This window comes from Kogia breviceps, chromosome X (genome assembly GCF_026419965.1).
Source record: "Kogia breviceps isolate mKogBre1 chromosome X, mKogBre1 haplotype 1, whole genome shotgun sequence".
NCBI classification, from domain to species: Eukaryota; Metazoa; Chordata; class Mammalia; order Artiodactyla; family Physeteridae; genus Kogia; species Kogia breviceps.
In genome coordinates, this window is record NC_081330.1 from 1015369 (window position 1) to 1029693 (window position 14325).

Here is a 14325-nt window from a genome sequence, read left to right on the forward strand (position 1 = left end):
AGGGCTGTTTCTAAAAACCAGCTCCTTCCCTGACGGGACACAAGATTGGGCCTCAAGGGGCTTGTTTTCCAGAAGCTGCCAGGCCAAAGGCAAGTCCCTCAAATCATGCAGCCCTGGGTGAGCTGGCTGAGGGAGAGGGAGCCTCCTCTTCTGGTGGCTTCTCAAAGGGGGCAGGAGGGGGTTGGTGCAGGCCAGAGGATCCCCTCCCCAGGGTTCCCGGAACCCAACAGAAAGCCACATGACTTCCTCAGGGTTGTTCCCTGCATCCAGGACTTAGGGTCAGGCCTGCCCACCCCTCCCTGCTGAGCCCCAGGTGCCCAGGCCTATTCTACCCTCCTCCCTCCTCCAAGTGACCCTGGATGGCCCCGCCCCAGACACAGGGTAAGGAAGCCCAAGTGACAGCTCCTAGTTGCCAGACGGGCCTCCGCAGGCCGCGGCTGAACAGGAGAGAGGGCCCTGCCACAGAGGAGGAAGGCACAAGAGCCTGTGCACCGGGCAAAGCCCACCACCACCGTCAGATCTGCACACTGGCCAGGGAGGTGGGGCCGGACCCAGAGCTGAGATGCTCCCTGCCCGCTGGGGTCTGTCCCCTGTCCCCTCTGCCACGTCTCAGGCAAGGGGAATGAGGGGGGAGCAGGGGTGGCGAGCTTACCTTCCTCAGCCTCCCGGAGCTGGCTGCCAAGGCGGGGCGGAACGCAGGAGCACACACCCCCAAGACAAGCTCCCCGCTTGGGGCCGTGACAGCCCGAGCAGAGCCGGCCGTGGGTGAGGTGGGCAGGCAGTGAGTACAGGGCATCTGTAGGGCCTTCCCGTGTCCGGATTGGGGAGAGATGCTGTGACAGGCATACAGGGTGGCTGGGAGCCATAGGACAGCCATAGCCCTTATGGAAGGGGCACAGCTAGGAGACACAAAGGAGCCCAAAGTCTTGGGCGGGAAGCATGGGGAGGAGGGCCCTTCCTACCCATGTAGGTGCTGCGGTGGGGGACAAACTGGGCCTGCCGAGGCCCCAGTGCATCCCAAATAGCCCTTCCACCCTCCCACCCCTGCCAAACACACACTTTCTTGCAAGACACAGAGAGCAGAGATACTGTATAATTCCATTTATGTGAAACTTCCAGAACAGGCAAAGCCATACACACAGAAAGTAAACCAGCGGGTGCGAGGGGCTGGGGGGTGGCTGCCAATGGACGTGGGGTCTCCTTTCGGGGTGATTCAGAACACTACGAACGTACCAAGTACCTCTGGACGGTACACTTTCAAATGGCCACAGCGGTGAATTTTATGTTATGTGAATTTTAGCTCAATAAAAAAAAAATCTTTAAAATAAAACGCACCACAGGTGCTCCAGCTCTAACGCGTGTATCTCTTTGTCGTCAAAGAAAAAGGTGGTAAACAACAGTGCCGGGGCCGGGGCTGAGCAGGCCCCGTCACGTCTCGGCAGCGGGGAGCCGGGCGCCCGGAATCCTGGGGCCGCAGGGAGCCGGAGGAGCTGGGGCCGTGCTGCTGCCACATCACCGGATCTGGTGCAGGACGAGGGGACAGAGAAGGAAAGGCGAGCTGAGCAGGGCCGGGCGGGTCTCCCGCCGGGCAGCCAGGCCAGCTCCCACCCAGCGCTCGAGGGCTCCTGTACCGTGTACTTGTCCCACTTCTTCTCAGGGTCGTAGGGCTCCCAGCGGCTGGCGGGGAAGATGTGCTTGTTCTTCTCGTACCAGCTCCGCAGCACCACCTTGCCCGCGTGCGACTGAGGACGGCAGGAGGGCCGGGCGCCGCGGCTCAGGACCCAGGGCCACGTGGCCGGACCCCTCGTTACCCGCGCGGCGCCCCCGCCCACCGTACCTCGTCCTTCTCCACGGTGGCGTCGCTGAGCAGCCGCACATCGTCGTGAACGTCGAAATTGAAGAGGGGCCCTGCAGGGACAAGGAGACAAGAGGCCAGGCCCCCTCAGCTGCCGCCCTGTGACACGGGCAAGTGGCCGGGGGGTGGGGCCAGGCGCACTCACCGCTCTTCCCTCGCGCCTTGGTGACGATGAAGTCGTAGAAGCTGTGGTGCTAGGAGCAGAGGGCAGGAAAGCGACGGCAGCTGAGCCATCGCGGCCGCCTGCGAGCCGGGCTCCAGCCCTGCCCACCTGAGCCGAAGACCCAGGGCAGGCGGGGCCCCCCTCGAAGCCCCCGGGTGTCCCGCAGCCTGAGACCCTCCCCGCGGCCCCGCCTGGGGCCGTGGGGACAGAGAAGGGACTCACGTGGGGTATGATTAGGTCCTCCTTGATGTACATGAGCTGCTCCACCCCCGCCGACCTGAGGGAGAAAGGAGCAGGAAGCAGGTGGCCAAGGACACCGGGGCACTAGAGCCAGGAGGCGGAGGCCCGCGGTGCTGGGAGGGGGATGGGAAAGGGAGCCCGGCCCCCTTCTCAGGAGCGCAGCGCGCGCAGCGTGCCGCGAGCAGCAGCTGCCACCTGGGGTCCCGAGCGCCAGGGCTGTGGCTGCAGACTGCGGTGTGCGCGGCCCCACCTGAGCTCACTGAAGTCCTTGCGCAGGATCTCGAGGGCCTTCTGCAGGAACTGCTGCATCGTGTTGCCCTTTTTCATCTGTGTGAGTGACCCGAGAAGAGGCGAGAGGGAAACCGTGCGGGGAAAGCAACCGAGGAGTTGGGAAGGGAGGACGGTAGCCCGGAACCCTCCTCCCTGCTCCCCCTCGAACCCCCAGGGGCCACCACACCAGGGGGCCTGAGGGCTCTGTCGGGATTAACAGCTCCTTCCCACCGAGGCCAAAGGAGGCTGGGCCCGAGGGGCGAGGGGCACGGGGCGCAGGCCCCGCAGCGTCACCTTGACTGTGCGCCGGTGCCCTGAGCCATCCCAGTAACTGAAGGTGATCTCGATCTCCTCGCCTACAAAACAGAATTGCCGCTTGGCCTCCAGACCCCGGTGTCCCCACTCCCGGCCGGCTCCCTGGGGCTCGGGGCACTGCCCAGAGCAGCCCCGGCAGGAGAGAGGGTGTGGCTCCCAGCCCCGGGCCGCCTGCGTCCTACTCCAGGAGCCCTCACTCTTGATCTTCTCCTGCTTGGCTTCCCACTCCTGCCGTAGCTCCTCCCGGAGCCGATTCTCCTCCTCCTGGAAGAGAAAGAGGCAAAGGAGGGAGGCCCGGGGGGCACATAGGGCCCCACTTCCTGAGCAAAAGCCTCTGCCAGGGTCAGGGTCAGGCCGCCTTTACCTCCCGGTCTCGGTCAGGCAAGAAGCTCGTGTCCACATCTGGGTTCTTCCCCAGTTTCCTCTTCTTTGTGGTGATCTCTGGAGCAGAAGGAAAACACGAGGGTCAGCGGCACAACAGCCCTTGCCTCCAGGGCAGCCCAGACCTTTGTCACCGAGGCCTCAGCTCAAATGCAACCTCCTTGGAGGCTTCTTGGACTGGCCTCGCCGGGACACACGGCCCTCTTCACAGCACCTCCGGAAACCTTTATGAAAGGCGCCCTTGCCAAGGGGCCTTCACCTCGGTCTCTGCTGCCAGCAGCTGAACAGGAGGCTGGTACCTAATTGTTGCCCTGTCAGCTGTGGCCTGGAGCACCTCAGGGACACATGTGACGTCTCATGCACTCTTCACGACAGCCTCAAAACGTTATGACATTCCTTTTTACCAGGAGACGAAGCTGAAGCCCAAAGTCCCATGGTTGCTACTATCAGAACCCGCAGGGAGGAGGGAAGGAGAGGCCCCACATGGGCTCAGGCCAGGCCCGCCATCTTGGACTCTGCGACTCACTTTCCCCAATTAGGGCACAAAGGAACGAGAACAGTGATTCTTCCACTTGCTGGTCTCGGCACCCTGGACACTCTTACAATTGTGTCACCAAGGACCCCAGGGAGCTCTTCTCCCCAGGGGTTGTAACCATTGACAGTCACAAAATTGGAAATTAAGTCTGGGAAGTGCCAAAGGCTCGAGAACGTGAAAGCATGCATTCTATCAGCTGTCGGAGGGAGGACGTCATGCCATGTCACGTGACCTCTGGAAAAATCCACTGCACGCTCATGAAAGAACAAGAGTGCAAGAGGCCAAGGACATCTTAACACAATTATGAAAACGGTTTTGACCTCGCAGACCTCTTGAAAGGGTCTCGGAGACCCCCAGGGGTCCCTGGAGCACTCTTTGGGAACCGCTGACCTAGAAGACAAGCCCATACTCCAAGGCAGAGGTTCCAGCGCCTGGACAAGTTACAAAAATTCCACACCAGCTACCCACGGCCGGGCCCCTGAAACCAAACCTCCAGGGGGAGGGAAGCACCCACAAAGCCCCAGTGACACACAGAGAGGTTGAAAGCCTCCCCCCGAGACCCGTGCTGTCCCAAAGGCGGCCTCTGCCATACAGATGCGCAGTTCACGCCAAACGCAGCTGACCTGCCCGTGGGAATATTTTAGACGCCAAATATCACTAGATCGTTACTGTCACTAAATAGTAGTGAGACTACCCCTGGGGCGTCCCCCCCGGGAAGCTGGCAGGCTCTTCCTCCTGACAGCACCGGCCGCTGCCCCCAAAGCTGTCCCAGTGCCATCCCCTGCCTCGGTCCCCCAACACCCATGCCAGGCCACCACATCCCGGCCATCACACTTTCTAACCCAGCCCAAGCCCGCACTGCATCCTCCCCGCTCCTCAAATGTGCCCACCTCTGCCCACTCTGCTTCTGGGCATGCTCACCTCTTGACTCTACACGCTGCCCCACCCGCCTCTCTCTGGGTGCTAATGACATTCCCCTCACCCTGAAGGCCCAACTCAATTCCCCCCCCTCCCTTGGCCCCAGCGAGATGCACGCTTCCCTGTGTGTCCCCCACCAGGACAGGGACGGTGCCCAGCTTCTGTCCGTCTGCCTCGGCCCTGGCCCAGCCGCGAGCGGGTACCCAGCACACAGGGGCCCCACGGTGGCCTCAGCCTTCCTGGGCCGTTCCTGTGGCCCCTTGTTCCCTTGGGCTTCGTTTCTGCGGTTGGGTCAATCGACACTGAAATTATTCAAGCAGAATTAAGTCTGGCGCCCAGCCACACAAGCCCCACACACCTGCCCAGGGACCACACAGCTGGCTCCCACTCAGTCGGCCAACGAAAGCGAGCCCCCCACTCAACTTTGCCATGGTGAAGATTTGGCCCTTTCCCTCCTGGCCCAACTTGTGAGGTCCGGGACCCCGAATGCGGCGGGCAGTCAAGGCTGTTGGTAGAAGCGCTTCTTCACGAGAGCCAGAAGGCAGGACAGAGCTCTGCCGGCGGGAGCCCTCCCCGTCCCCAGCCTGCCCCCACCTCCCCTCTCCAGCTCCTCCTCGTCCACGGTCGCCTCCTCCTCCTCCTCGCCCGCCTCATCTTCCTCCTCCAGGGTGAAGGACAGGCTGGAGATCTTCCGCTTGGCCTCTTTCTTGCGCTCCTTCTCTCTCAGCTTCTCCAGCTTCCTGCCAAGGCATGGGTGGCCGTCATGCGTATCCCCACCCCCGAGGCCCCTTCCCCAACCCAGAGCCGCCTGTGCGCTCGAGTGCGGGCCCCACTCAGCACAGGCCCAGAGGACTCCTACTGGCCCGGGGCACTTCAAGCTCAGGGGCAGGGCTTTGATGATGCCAAAGGGTCCCCCTCCCCTTCCACGTGCGGGACCAGCCCGACCCGCCCACAAGCACGAGCTCCATCCGGAGGGGAAGGCCGCGGGCTGCGGGGAGACGACGCACAGCTGCAGCTCCTTCGACTGCTCCTTCTTGGCTAGCTGCTTCTCCCGCTCCTTCACCAGGGCCTCCTGCTTGGCCTTCATGTCGTTCAGGGTCACAAGACCTGTGAGGTGAGGAGGCGCGGGGGAGAGACGGTCACCCAGACTCAGCCATGCAGCTGGCCTCAGCCCGGGGGTGCGGACACGAGCGCTTGGCTCACCCACGGTGCTGGACTTGAGCTCCGCCTCCACGGCATCGTAGTGCGCAGAGAACTTCTTGTCAATGTTGGATTTCATTATGTTCTCCTGTCCGGGAGGGAAAACAGCAGTGAGGGCCACCTGCCACCCCGCCGTGCAAGTGGGGACCTGGCTTCTAGTCCCAGGTGTGTCCCTAGACTCACTATGATGTGACCTTGGGGAAGCCATGTCCCCTTCCCTTGACTGATGGAAGGTTCCACGGGGCTGTGAGAGGCTCTTCCAGTGCCGAGGGAACCAAGTGGGGTTGTTTCCCCGCACCATCCGCGCTGCTCCGGCCCCTCCACAGGTCCCGCTGGGAACCAGAGCTCACTCAGTGCTCTGGAGCTGTGGGCCCTCCCTGCCGTTGGTGTCCTTCATGCCCAGCTCTTGAGCTGAAGCTCTGGAGACCCAAGGCAAGGAGTGACAGGAGAGAGCAGAGAGTGGCCGGCGGCCTAGTCCCTCACCGAGCAATGTTGCTCCCTCCTGGCCCCAGATGCTGCCACAGCTTCCCACGAGGCCTCCTCACTCCAGCCCAGTCCCATGCCACTTGGTACCAAGTAGGTCCCTCCCTGGCCAGCAGCCTCCACAGGAGGTGGCCAGCGGAGAAATGTACCTCCGTCCCGCCGCTGAGTTCGCACTGAGACAGTGGGGCTGGGGCTCAAGTGGAAACCGAGGCAGCACCGGGCCTCAGCAAACAGCCACTTCCTTGGGCCTGGCTGCCACAGTACCTAAGGCCTGCTCTCCCCTTTGCGCCGAGTGAGCCCCTGCTCTTCCACCGAGTCTCCCCCAAAGGCCTAAGTGGAGGGCTCCTTCCTTCCTGACGGCCCACGGCCACTGGCCACTCACTGAAGCCCTTAGTGAACCGCGAGCACCCCACACCTTCCTGCCTGCCTTTGTCCCGTGAAATGGGCTCCAGAATGAGTCCAGTGGATTGGCTGGGGCCCACCCTTCCTGATATCCATTGGATCTGGGCCTCTCAGGGCTGAAGGGCCAGAGAAAGAATGCTCTGTGCTCTCGAGGGTCGCCCCAATGCCAAAAATGTAGTCACTGAGTGTGGCTCCTTCCTGCTGGAGGCTTGTCACAACCTATCTCCTCTCAGCCTTCTGCGCCCAGTTTACAGATGAACAGACTGTCGCCGGCTCATTTCCGCCCCTTGCGGAAGGGTCCCACCCCCACTCGCCGCCCGCGCTCTGCTCCCGCTCCCCGGGCCCCGCGCGACCCTGGGCGGCGGGAGCAGAGCACCGGCGGCGGGCCGCGCGCCTGCGCCGAGGCGCCCCGGCCCGACCCGCACCTCAGCGATCCTCTGCTTCATCTGCTCCATCTGCTCGCGCTGCTTCTCCCGCTTCTTCATCAGGTGCATGGCGCGGCCCGCCTCGCTCGCGGCACCCTTGTACTGAGCCATGGCGGCGGCAACAGCTACAGCGGTCCAGCAGAGTCTCAGGGGCCGCGGCGGCTGTGCAGGCGGCTGTTCAACTGACCCCAGCGCCGTGACGTCGGCTACCGGGGCACTCGCTGCCACCGCGCCCCGCCCCCGGCACGTGACAGCGCGCCGCGCCGCGCCGCGCCGCCCCGCCCCACTAGCGGCCCCGCCCCGCCGGCCGCCGGAAGCTGGACGCCGGTCCGTCTCCTTGTAGGTTCCCCAGCAGTTCCTCAACAATAACCGCCGGTACGAGGCTGGGTCCCCAGTCCTGCTTCCCTCTGTTGACCCTAAGGCTGTGCCCCCGGGCCCTTCACTTCCTCGATGTTGATCCCAGTCTGAGGGCAGATACCCCCAATCCCCTCGCTGCCTCCCTGCCTGAGGGCGCCCTGGTTCCCCCTGCTTCCTTGGCTTTGACTCCCCTCCCAAGACTGGGCCCCAGTCCCGCGTTTCCCCAGGCCATGAGGCTGGGCCTGCGCTTCTGCTTCCTCCACTTCAGCCCCCACCCCAGGCCAGACCCCTCTCCCCCGATTCCTCTCACACTGACCCCTTGGGCAGGGTGATGTGACCTGTTTCCTCTGTATAGGCCCTTTCAGTTCAGGGGCTCTGCGATTTCCTGATGAAGAAAGTCACCTCTTATAGCCATCAGGAGCAAAGCTAAGCCACACGCAGTCCCAAGCCTGGGTAGGAGAGCAGGACAGCCCAGGGAGCCAAGGAGCCAAGGCCCCGCCCCAGATGCAGCTTTGGGGAAATAAAATTAACGATCTGGGCTCAGGTTTCAACACAATTTTATTGGGAGGTTTTGTTTTCTGTGAAATACACTAGAGGCTGGGGAAGGGGACACATTCACTTTGCAAGATAAGGGTTTCCCACCACTAAGGGGAAGGAATAGGGCAGGGCACGCAGGGTTTCGATCCATTTTCCCACCCCTTTCTGCTTTGCTCGCATGTCTTTTCTCTCTCAGCAAGTACCAGCAGACACAAAGACAAAAAACAAAAACCAAATCAACCTCCAATGGGGCCACACCCAAGCCCTCTTCCTTCCTAGGCTGCACCAGGGTCGCCAGGGTTAGGAAGGCCAGGCCAGGGTAGCTGCTCCACAGCCCCAGGCCGCACCGTGAGGCTGCGGGTACAGTGCTCCCTTCTCACACAGGGTGGGCCGAAGTTAATAAATTAGAATAAATTACGGGGGTGGGGTAGGGAAAGGACTGCAACTTTGTGCTGGGAGGGCCCCTTCTCTCCAACACACAAGAGCTGGTGGGGGGAGGCAGGGGCATCTCCAAAGGCCACTAGAGCAGGGGTAAGAGCGGTGGGGGCAGAAGTCAGCTTTTCCTCCATGTTCCTCCCGAATAGAGCAGAAGAATTAGGGGTGGGGGTGGGAGACACACACAAGGACAGGAACCCCCTTCTCCCAGGATAAGGAAGGGCCAAGAAAGAGGATACTAACCAACCCCACCCCACCCCCCGCCCCCATCTCCCAAACCATCACTAAGGTTAAGGATTTGGTCAGTGAATCAATGAGGTGGGTGACAGGAATGTGGTGGGGGAAGCAGAGGATGCTGGAAACGGGGGTGCCCAGCCACGCCCATCTCCCCAGCCCTTGAGGAGAACAGGCTCAGGCTGGGGCAGAGGGCACCAGGGGCCGGCAATCACTGGTCAGCTTCTCCAAAGACATCGTTCTGTTTGCGCTTCATGTTCTCAAAATCGAAAGCGGAGCCTGCCATGCGCTTGTAGATGTCTTTGATGTCGTTGCAGGTTGTCTCAAAGTGTGTGGTGGCATCATAGGAGCAGGAACAGAACACCTGGAAACAGCCAGCGCCCGGGGGCCAAGGTGAGTTGGGCAGGGGCCCTGGGCGGGCAGCCAGGAGCCGGGGCCGGGACAGGCTGCTTACCTGGCTCTCGGAACCATCGTCGATGGGCTCATACAAGTCACTGATGGCCACAAACCTGACGGGCAGATGCAAGGGACGAGTCAGGTCTCACAACCAGCCTTGCCCTCCCTGATGCCCACCCCCAGCTCCTTGGCTCCCTTCCTCCCCCCAGCTTCAGCCCCAGCCCCCCAGCCCCTCACTTCTGGTCAATGGGCTCCAGCAGCTCCAGGGCCGGCTCAACCTCCTTTTCGGGCTCTGCGGTCTCCACCGTGGTGCTGGCGATGGCAATGTACTTGCCCTGCGCGGCCACGTTGTGCGCGTAGGAGATCATGCACACGTAGATGTCTGCCCGCAGGAAAGGCTTGGTTAACGCGGGCAGGCGGGGGGCCAAGCTCAATTTCGGCCGGCCCGCCCTCCCCCAGCCCTGCAGAGCAGGCAGCATCCAAGCTGCCACCCTCACAGAGGAGAAGAGGCCAAGCCAGCCAATCCCTAGAACCTCAGGTCATGGGGACTGCAGTGTGGGTCCCTGTTCTTCCAGGAGGGATCTGGCAGAGAGCCAGCCCCCAGGCTGAGGGGGAGAGGCATGCGCCACACCAAACAGAACACACTGGAGGAAGTCCCATGGGGCTTGGCCTACCCGACTTCCTGTTGACCTGGTTCTGGGGGATGATGATTTGGCAGGAGTTGGCATCGTTGGTGTTCTTGATGGGGTGGCTGAGGATACAGATGATACGGATAACCTGGCCAGCCTTCCGCACGCGGTCTGGAACGTAGCTGGGGTCACAGATCAGCTGCTTGCAGCGGGCCACCTATGAAAGCACCAAAAGGCCTTGTCCCGATCTAATCACACCCCTCGGGGTTTCAGGGCCTGGACTCGTGACGAGGGCTGGCAGCTCCGGCAGACGGGACACTCCCACAACGTGCAGCTTCCTCCTGCACCTCGGGGAGGGGGCCCTGACACGCGGATGTCTGCCAACAGGATCGGCTACGCAGTCTTCTTCTGGAGCCCCGGTCCCCAGCCTGAGGCCCTCAGAGCCGAGCAGCAGCAGACCCAGCAGAGCCAGGGCCGCTGGGAAGAGCGCCGCTAAGGAGGGCGAAGGTTGCCCCGAGCAGCGGGCCCACGCGGCGGGGACGGCTCACCTCTCCCTCGGACTTCACGCCCACCACCTTGCCGTTCTCCATGATGATATCATCCACGGGTTTGTTCAGCATGTAGGTCCCCCCGTAGATGGCACTCAACCTGTGGTGGGGAGAGTGATGGGTGAGGGCGCCCTCCCAGGACAAATGGGGACCAGCGCTATTGCACCACCTGCCCCTGCCAGCACGAGGGTGCGGAGAGGGCGGCCCCAGGCAGGCAGAGCTCGGGAGACCTGGCGGTGCTTCCCGACTCTGTCACTGCCACAAACTCAGGGCTGAACCCGGAGTGCTCCTTCCTCTCCGGAGCTTAACACCAGAATGTTCTGCGAAGGGCTAGCGTGAGGGTGGCTCCTCACGGAAATGTTCTGGGCAACAGAACGAAGGGCTCTGGAGAATCCGACTCGAGGTTTCCAGACCCCGTGCCCAGCCCTAGCACTGCCTGACTCAGGCCAGGAGCCAAGCAAGCCCCCACTTGTGGTCCTTCAGCTCTGCACGTCAGTACCCCACTGTGGCGCCATCACCCAAGGATGGTGTGAAACGAGCTAGGACCACAGTGGGGAAGTACAAACTGCTGTGCAGATGCCCAAGGGGGCCGTCTCCACCGTTGGCCTCAGTCCCTCTCGGGACCGCCAAGCGACCGAAGCCACGCCCTTACCTCGCAAAGCCCTGGGGCAGCTCGCCAAGGCCATAGAGTGGGTACAGATACGGGCTCTTGCCATACCGGGCCAGGGACTCGCTGTACAACTTGATGCGGTTGATGGTCTCAAGACAGGGCTGGTCCAGGTAGCTGGGGGGATGGGGTCAGAAGAGGCTCCAACAGCAGGACCCCCAGTTCACCCCACCCAGGCACCAGGCCAGCCTTCCCACCACCCTCAATGGCCTGGACAAGACCACAGGTCATATGTAGGGAAGGGACAGAAAAGGCGACAGGCAAGCGAGCACGAGGCTGAGCACGGGAGGCGTGGGCCCCGAGGACAGCAGCAGGAGCAGGGAGGGCAGGGCGCGGGCTGGACGAGGGGCGGTCTGCCATGCCAGTTTCCCTCACTCATCGGTGCGGTAGAGCGCCAGGGCGTGGCCAGTGAAGTCGATGACATCCTGGCCCAAGTCAAACTTCCGGTAGACGTCACGCATGCTCGTGTTCTGGGGGTCGACGCCCTCGAAGGTCTTGGAGTCATTCTCATCAAAGTTTGCCACAAACACCAGGAACTTGCGGAAGCGCCGTTTCTCAAACATGCCCATCAGATCTGCGCGGGCAACATGAAAACAATCATTGCACCACAGACGATGAAACTCTCCATCCCACCAAGCAGGCAGAGCAAGCGGGCACCCTAGCTCCCAGCTGAGTTCCCTTGCTGACCCCCGTGTGACCTCAGATTAACCCCTCGGTGCTTCTTGGCCTCAGTTTCCCCATACATACGAAGAACGAGTCAGGCTGGACAGGCTCCGAGGGCCCTCCCGGCTCCGACACTTGGGGATGTTTCACTAATCAGGTGGAGCCCCTGTCAAGGACTCCACATCCCTTCCGCACGCAAACTCCCCTCCTGGCAACCAGTGGGAGGCATGGCCCAGGACACAGAGGGACGACAGAGCAAGGGGCTTCTGGTACAGCGTGAGGAACGTGACCTTGGGCAAGGGGCGCCCTGCTCTGGACAGCTGCCCCCCCCCACGATTCCCTGGCTCAGGGGACCCACACTCACTAGAAGCCAAGGCTTCGGTCTCGGTGGACGGTACTTTGTAGATCTTGCCCCCCTTGTAGACAAAGCTGCCCTCCACCACCTTGAAGTCCAGATAGCGTGTCACCTCTGTATATAGTAGCATCTTCACTAGCTGCCCTGCGGGGTGGTGTGGGCAAGGCAACAGAGTCAGCGTGGCTCACTCCAGAAGCTCTAGCTGGTCTGGCTGCCATTCTCTGGAGTCTGACTCTCCTCTGGTCATCCTAATCACCCCCCATAATACCTCCTTCGTCTCCCTCACCGTTGGCCATGAGGAATTTGGGGATCAAGTCAACGTTCCAGTCTCGGCCTCGGCCCATTGTCTCAGGGGGCCCCTCCAGCAATTGAAAACGCTTATACAGCTGCAGGCAGGAGAGAGAGACAGAGATGCACCTCAAGGAGCACCCACCCCGTCCCGCCCCCACCCCCCACCCAGAAAACCTGGGGAGCTGCTTCGTTCTGCACCCCACGTGAGAGGTTAACAGGGGATGGGCCTGGGCCCCAAGCACCCTACCTCCTCCAGGGGGGTGATGGAGGAGCTCTCGCCCCCATAGTAGGGGTTCCGGTCCATATGCAGCACCTTCTTCCCATTCACGGACATGATACCCGACAGGATACATTCCTGGGCGAGGGGCGACGTTCATTGCACTCCTACCTGCCCACATTCCCACCAGCAGCCCTGATGTATTCCCCACCCCAACCCCGAGAGGAGAGCAAAGCTGGAAGGACTGTGCCCCAACGGACAGCTCCTTCCATCCGTGGCTGGTCGCCTTGCCTAAAATTGGGGGTGGTGCTTCATTTGACCACGGTTTCCTTTCATAACCTTGCTGGGCAAGAAGGTGAACAAGAAAGAGAGTATCCAGCAGACACACGCACAGTCTTCAAGCAACCCAGATACCAAGAAAACCATCTACGTACGTAGAGCCCCACAGAAAAGCAGAGAAAACACAATGAACCACAGGGAAGACCTAGCTGCACAGCCAAAGGGACCCAAAAGGGAAGCGAAGAAAGGCTTAGTTAGCATGGTACTGAAATCCCAGGCCCCACCCTGGGCTGCTCTTTCCTCAAAGAGGAGCCCCTGACCGTGAGCCTTCCCAGCCACGGGAGGGGCTTCTGCGCCCGACTGCAGGGGATGCATCTCTCAAGGCAGCAGTCCGAGGGGGTTTGGGGGAGGGTAAACACCCTCACCAGTCACTGTCACCAGCCCAAGGACAAAGGCTGCAAATACGACTCAGCCTGAGGTCTCCACGGGAAACCGGGGTGGGGTAACGGGAATGTGGTCACTGCCCCCACTGCTGCTCCTTCTGGAACATTCCATGGGTCCCCGGGCCCCATAAGAACCCGGGGAGGCGGGATGAGGGCCCATCCTGGCGAGGTCCCCCGACCCGACCGGCGGTCCTTGTACTACTACATCCCCACCAGAATTAGCGCAAGATGGTAGGTGATGCTGGGCTGGCCTTGGGTGGGGGCCGGGTGGGCGGGGTCAGGGAGCAACGGGAGACATCGGGACGAGCGGGGGTGCGTTTTCCGGCCCTGCCGGCCGGAATAGGGAGGACGGGAGGGGCCAGGGGTCGCGGCCCGGGGAGTTGGAGGGGGGGCGGCCAGAAGAGGGGCCGCTTCTTGGAGATGGGCCATGGCAGTGGGTAGAAGCAACGTCGGGGGGGATGGGCATAGGGCTGTCTTTTCGGGGACACGGACGCCGGGGGCGGCAGCGCCGCGATGGCAATGATGGGAGGATGGGGCCGAGGGCCGCAGCATCCCAGGGAGGAGAGGGCGATGTGGAGCCCCGGACGCCAGAGGCCGCACTTACGGTGAGGCCGGTCCCCAGCACGATCACATCATATTCCTCGTCCATGGTCAGGCCTCAGTGTCAGCGCCCGTCGGCTCCTCCTCCTCCTCCTCCTTCACCGCCGCCGCCGCCGTCGCCGCCGCTGCCGCCGCCGCCGCACTGGACCAAAGATGGCGGCGCTTCGGCCGTAGCCCGACCCCTCCGCCGCGTCAAAGAGTCCCGGCCCCTCCCCGCCCCCGCCGCGCCGACCGGCGCCACCGCCTCCCCGGGTTGTCTCCCGTGAGGGTTGCTGGGGCCCGGGCCGCAGCACCAGCGCAGCTCTGCGGGCAGCGCCCGCTCGCCAACGGCCCTGAGGGGAGAGCGGCGGGGCGGGGCGGGGCGGGGCGGGCGGGGCGGCCCGGCAGCCGGTGCTGAGGTCCGCGAGGGATCCGTGCGCGGGAGCCGCACGCGCCCCGCCCCCCGGGAAGCTCAGCGCGGCCCCGCGGGTTGGGTGCGCGCCGCTGC

The 14325-nt window shown here is 62.6% G+C and overlaps 2 protein-coding genes across 3 annotated transcripts; both read right to left on the bottom strand.

Annotated features, from left to right (window-relative positions):
* Positions 1 to 1086: 1086 nt before the first annotated feature.
* Positions 1087 to 7420, bottom strand: FAM50A (family with sequence similarity 50 member A). 2 transcript variants are annotated; one of them, XM_059049890.2, is made up of 13 exons: positions 7188 to 7420; positions 5881 to 5965; positions 5685 to 5784; positions 5272 to 5417; positions 3208 to 3284; positions 3041 to 3107; positions 2823 to 2884; positions 2509 to 2585; positions 2241 to 2295; positions 2001 to 2049; positions 1838 to 1908; positions 1632 to 1742; positions 1087 to 1521 (listed from the first exon to the last, which is right to left on the bottom strand). In XM_059049890.2, the coding sequence occupies exons 1-13, from the start codon at positions 7296 to 7298 to the stop codon at positions 1513 to 1515; spliced, it is 1020 nt and encodes a 339-aa protein (XP_058905873.1). In that variant the 5' UTR covers positions 7299 to 7420; the 3' UTR covers positions 1087 to 1512. The 2 variants fall into 2 exon arrangements, with proteins under 2 accessions (XP_058905873.1, XP_066879055.1); XM_067022954.1 differs by having other exon boundaries at positions 2001 to 2041; positions 7188 to 7412.
* A 664-nt stretch (positions 7421 to 8084) lies between these two features.
* On the bottom strand, positions 8085 to 14195 carry GDI1 (GDP dissociation inhibitor 1). The gene is made up of 11 exons (XM_059050617.2): positions 13843 to 14195; positions 12547 to 12654; positions 12295 to 12394; positions 12018 to 12152; positions 11366 to 11564; positions 10976 to 11107; positions 10324 to 10423; positions 9821 to 9992; positions 9384 to 9528; positions 9205 to 9259; positions 8085 to 9114 (listed from the first exon to the last, which is right to left on the bottom strand). The coding sequence occupies exons 1-11, from the start codon at positions 13885 to 13887 to the stop codon at positions 8962 to 8964; spliced, it is 1344 nt and encodes a 447-aa protein (XP_058906600.1). The 5' UTR covers positions 13888 to 14195; the 3' UTR covers positions 8085 to 8961.
* Positions 14196 to 14325: the final 130 nt, after the last annotated feature.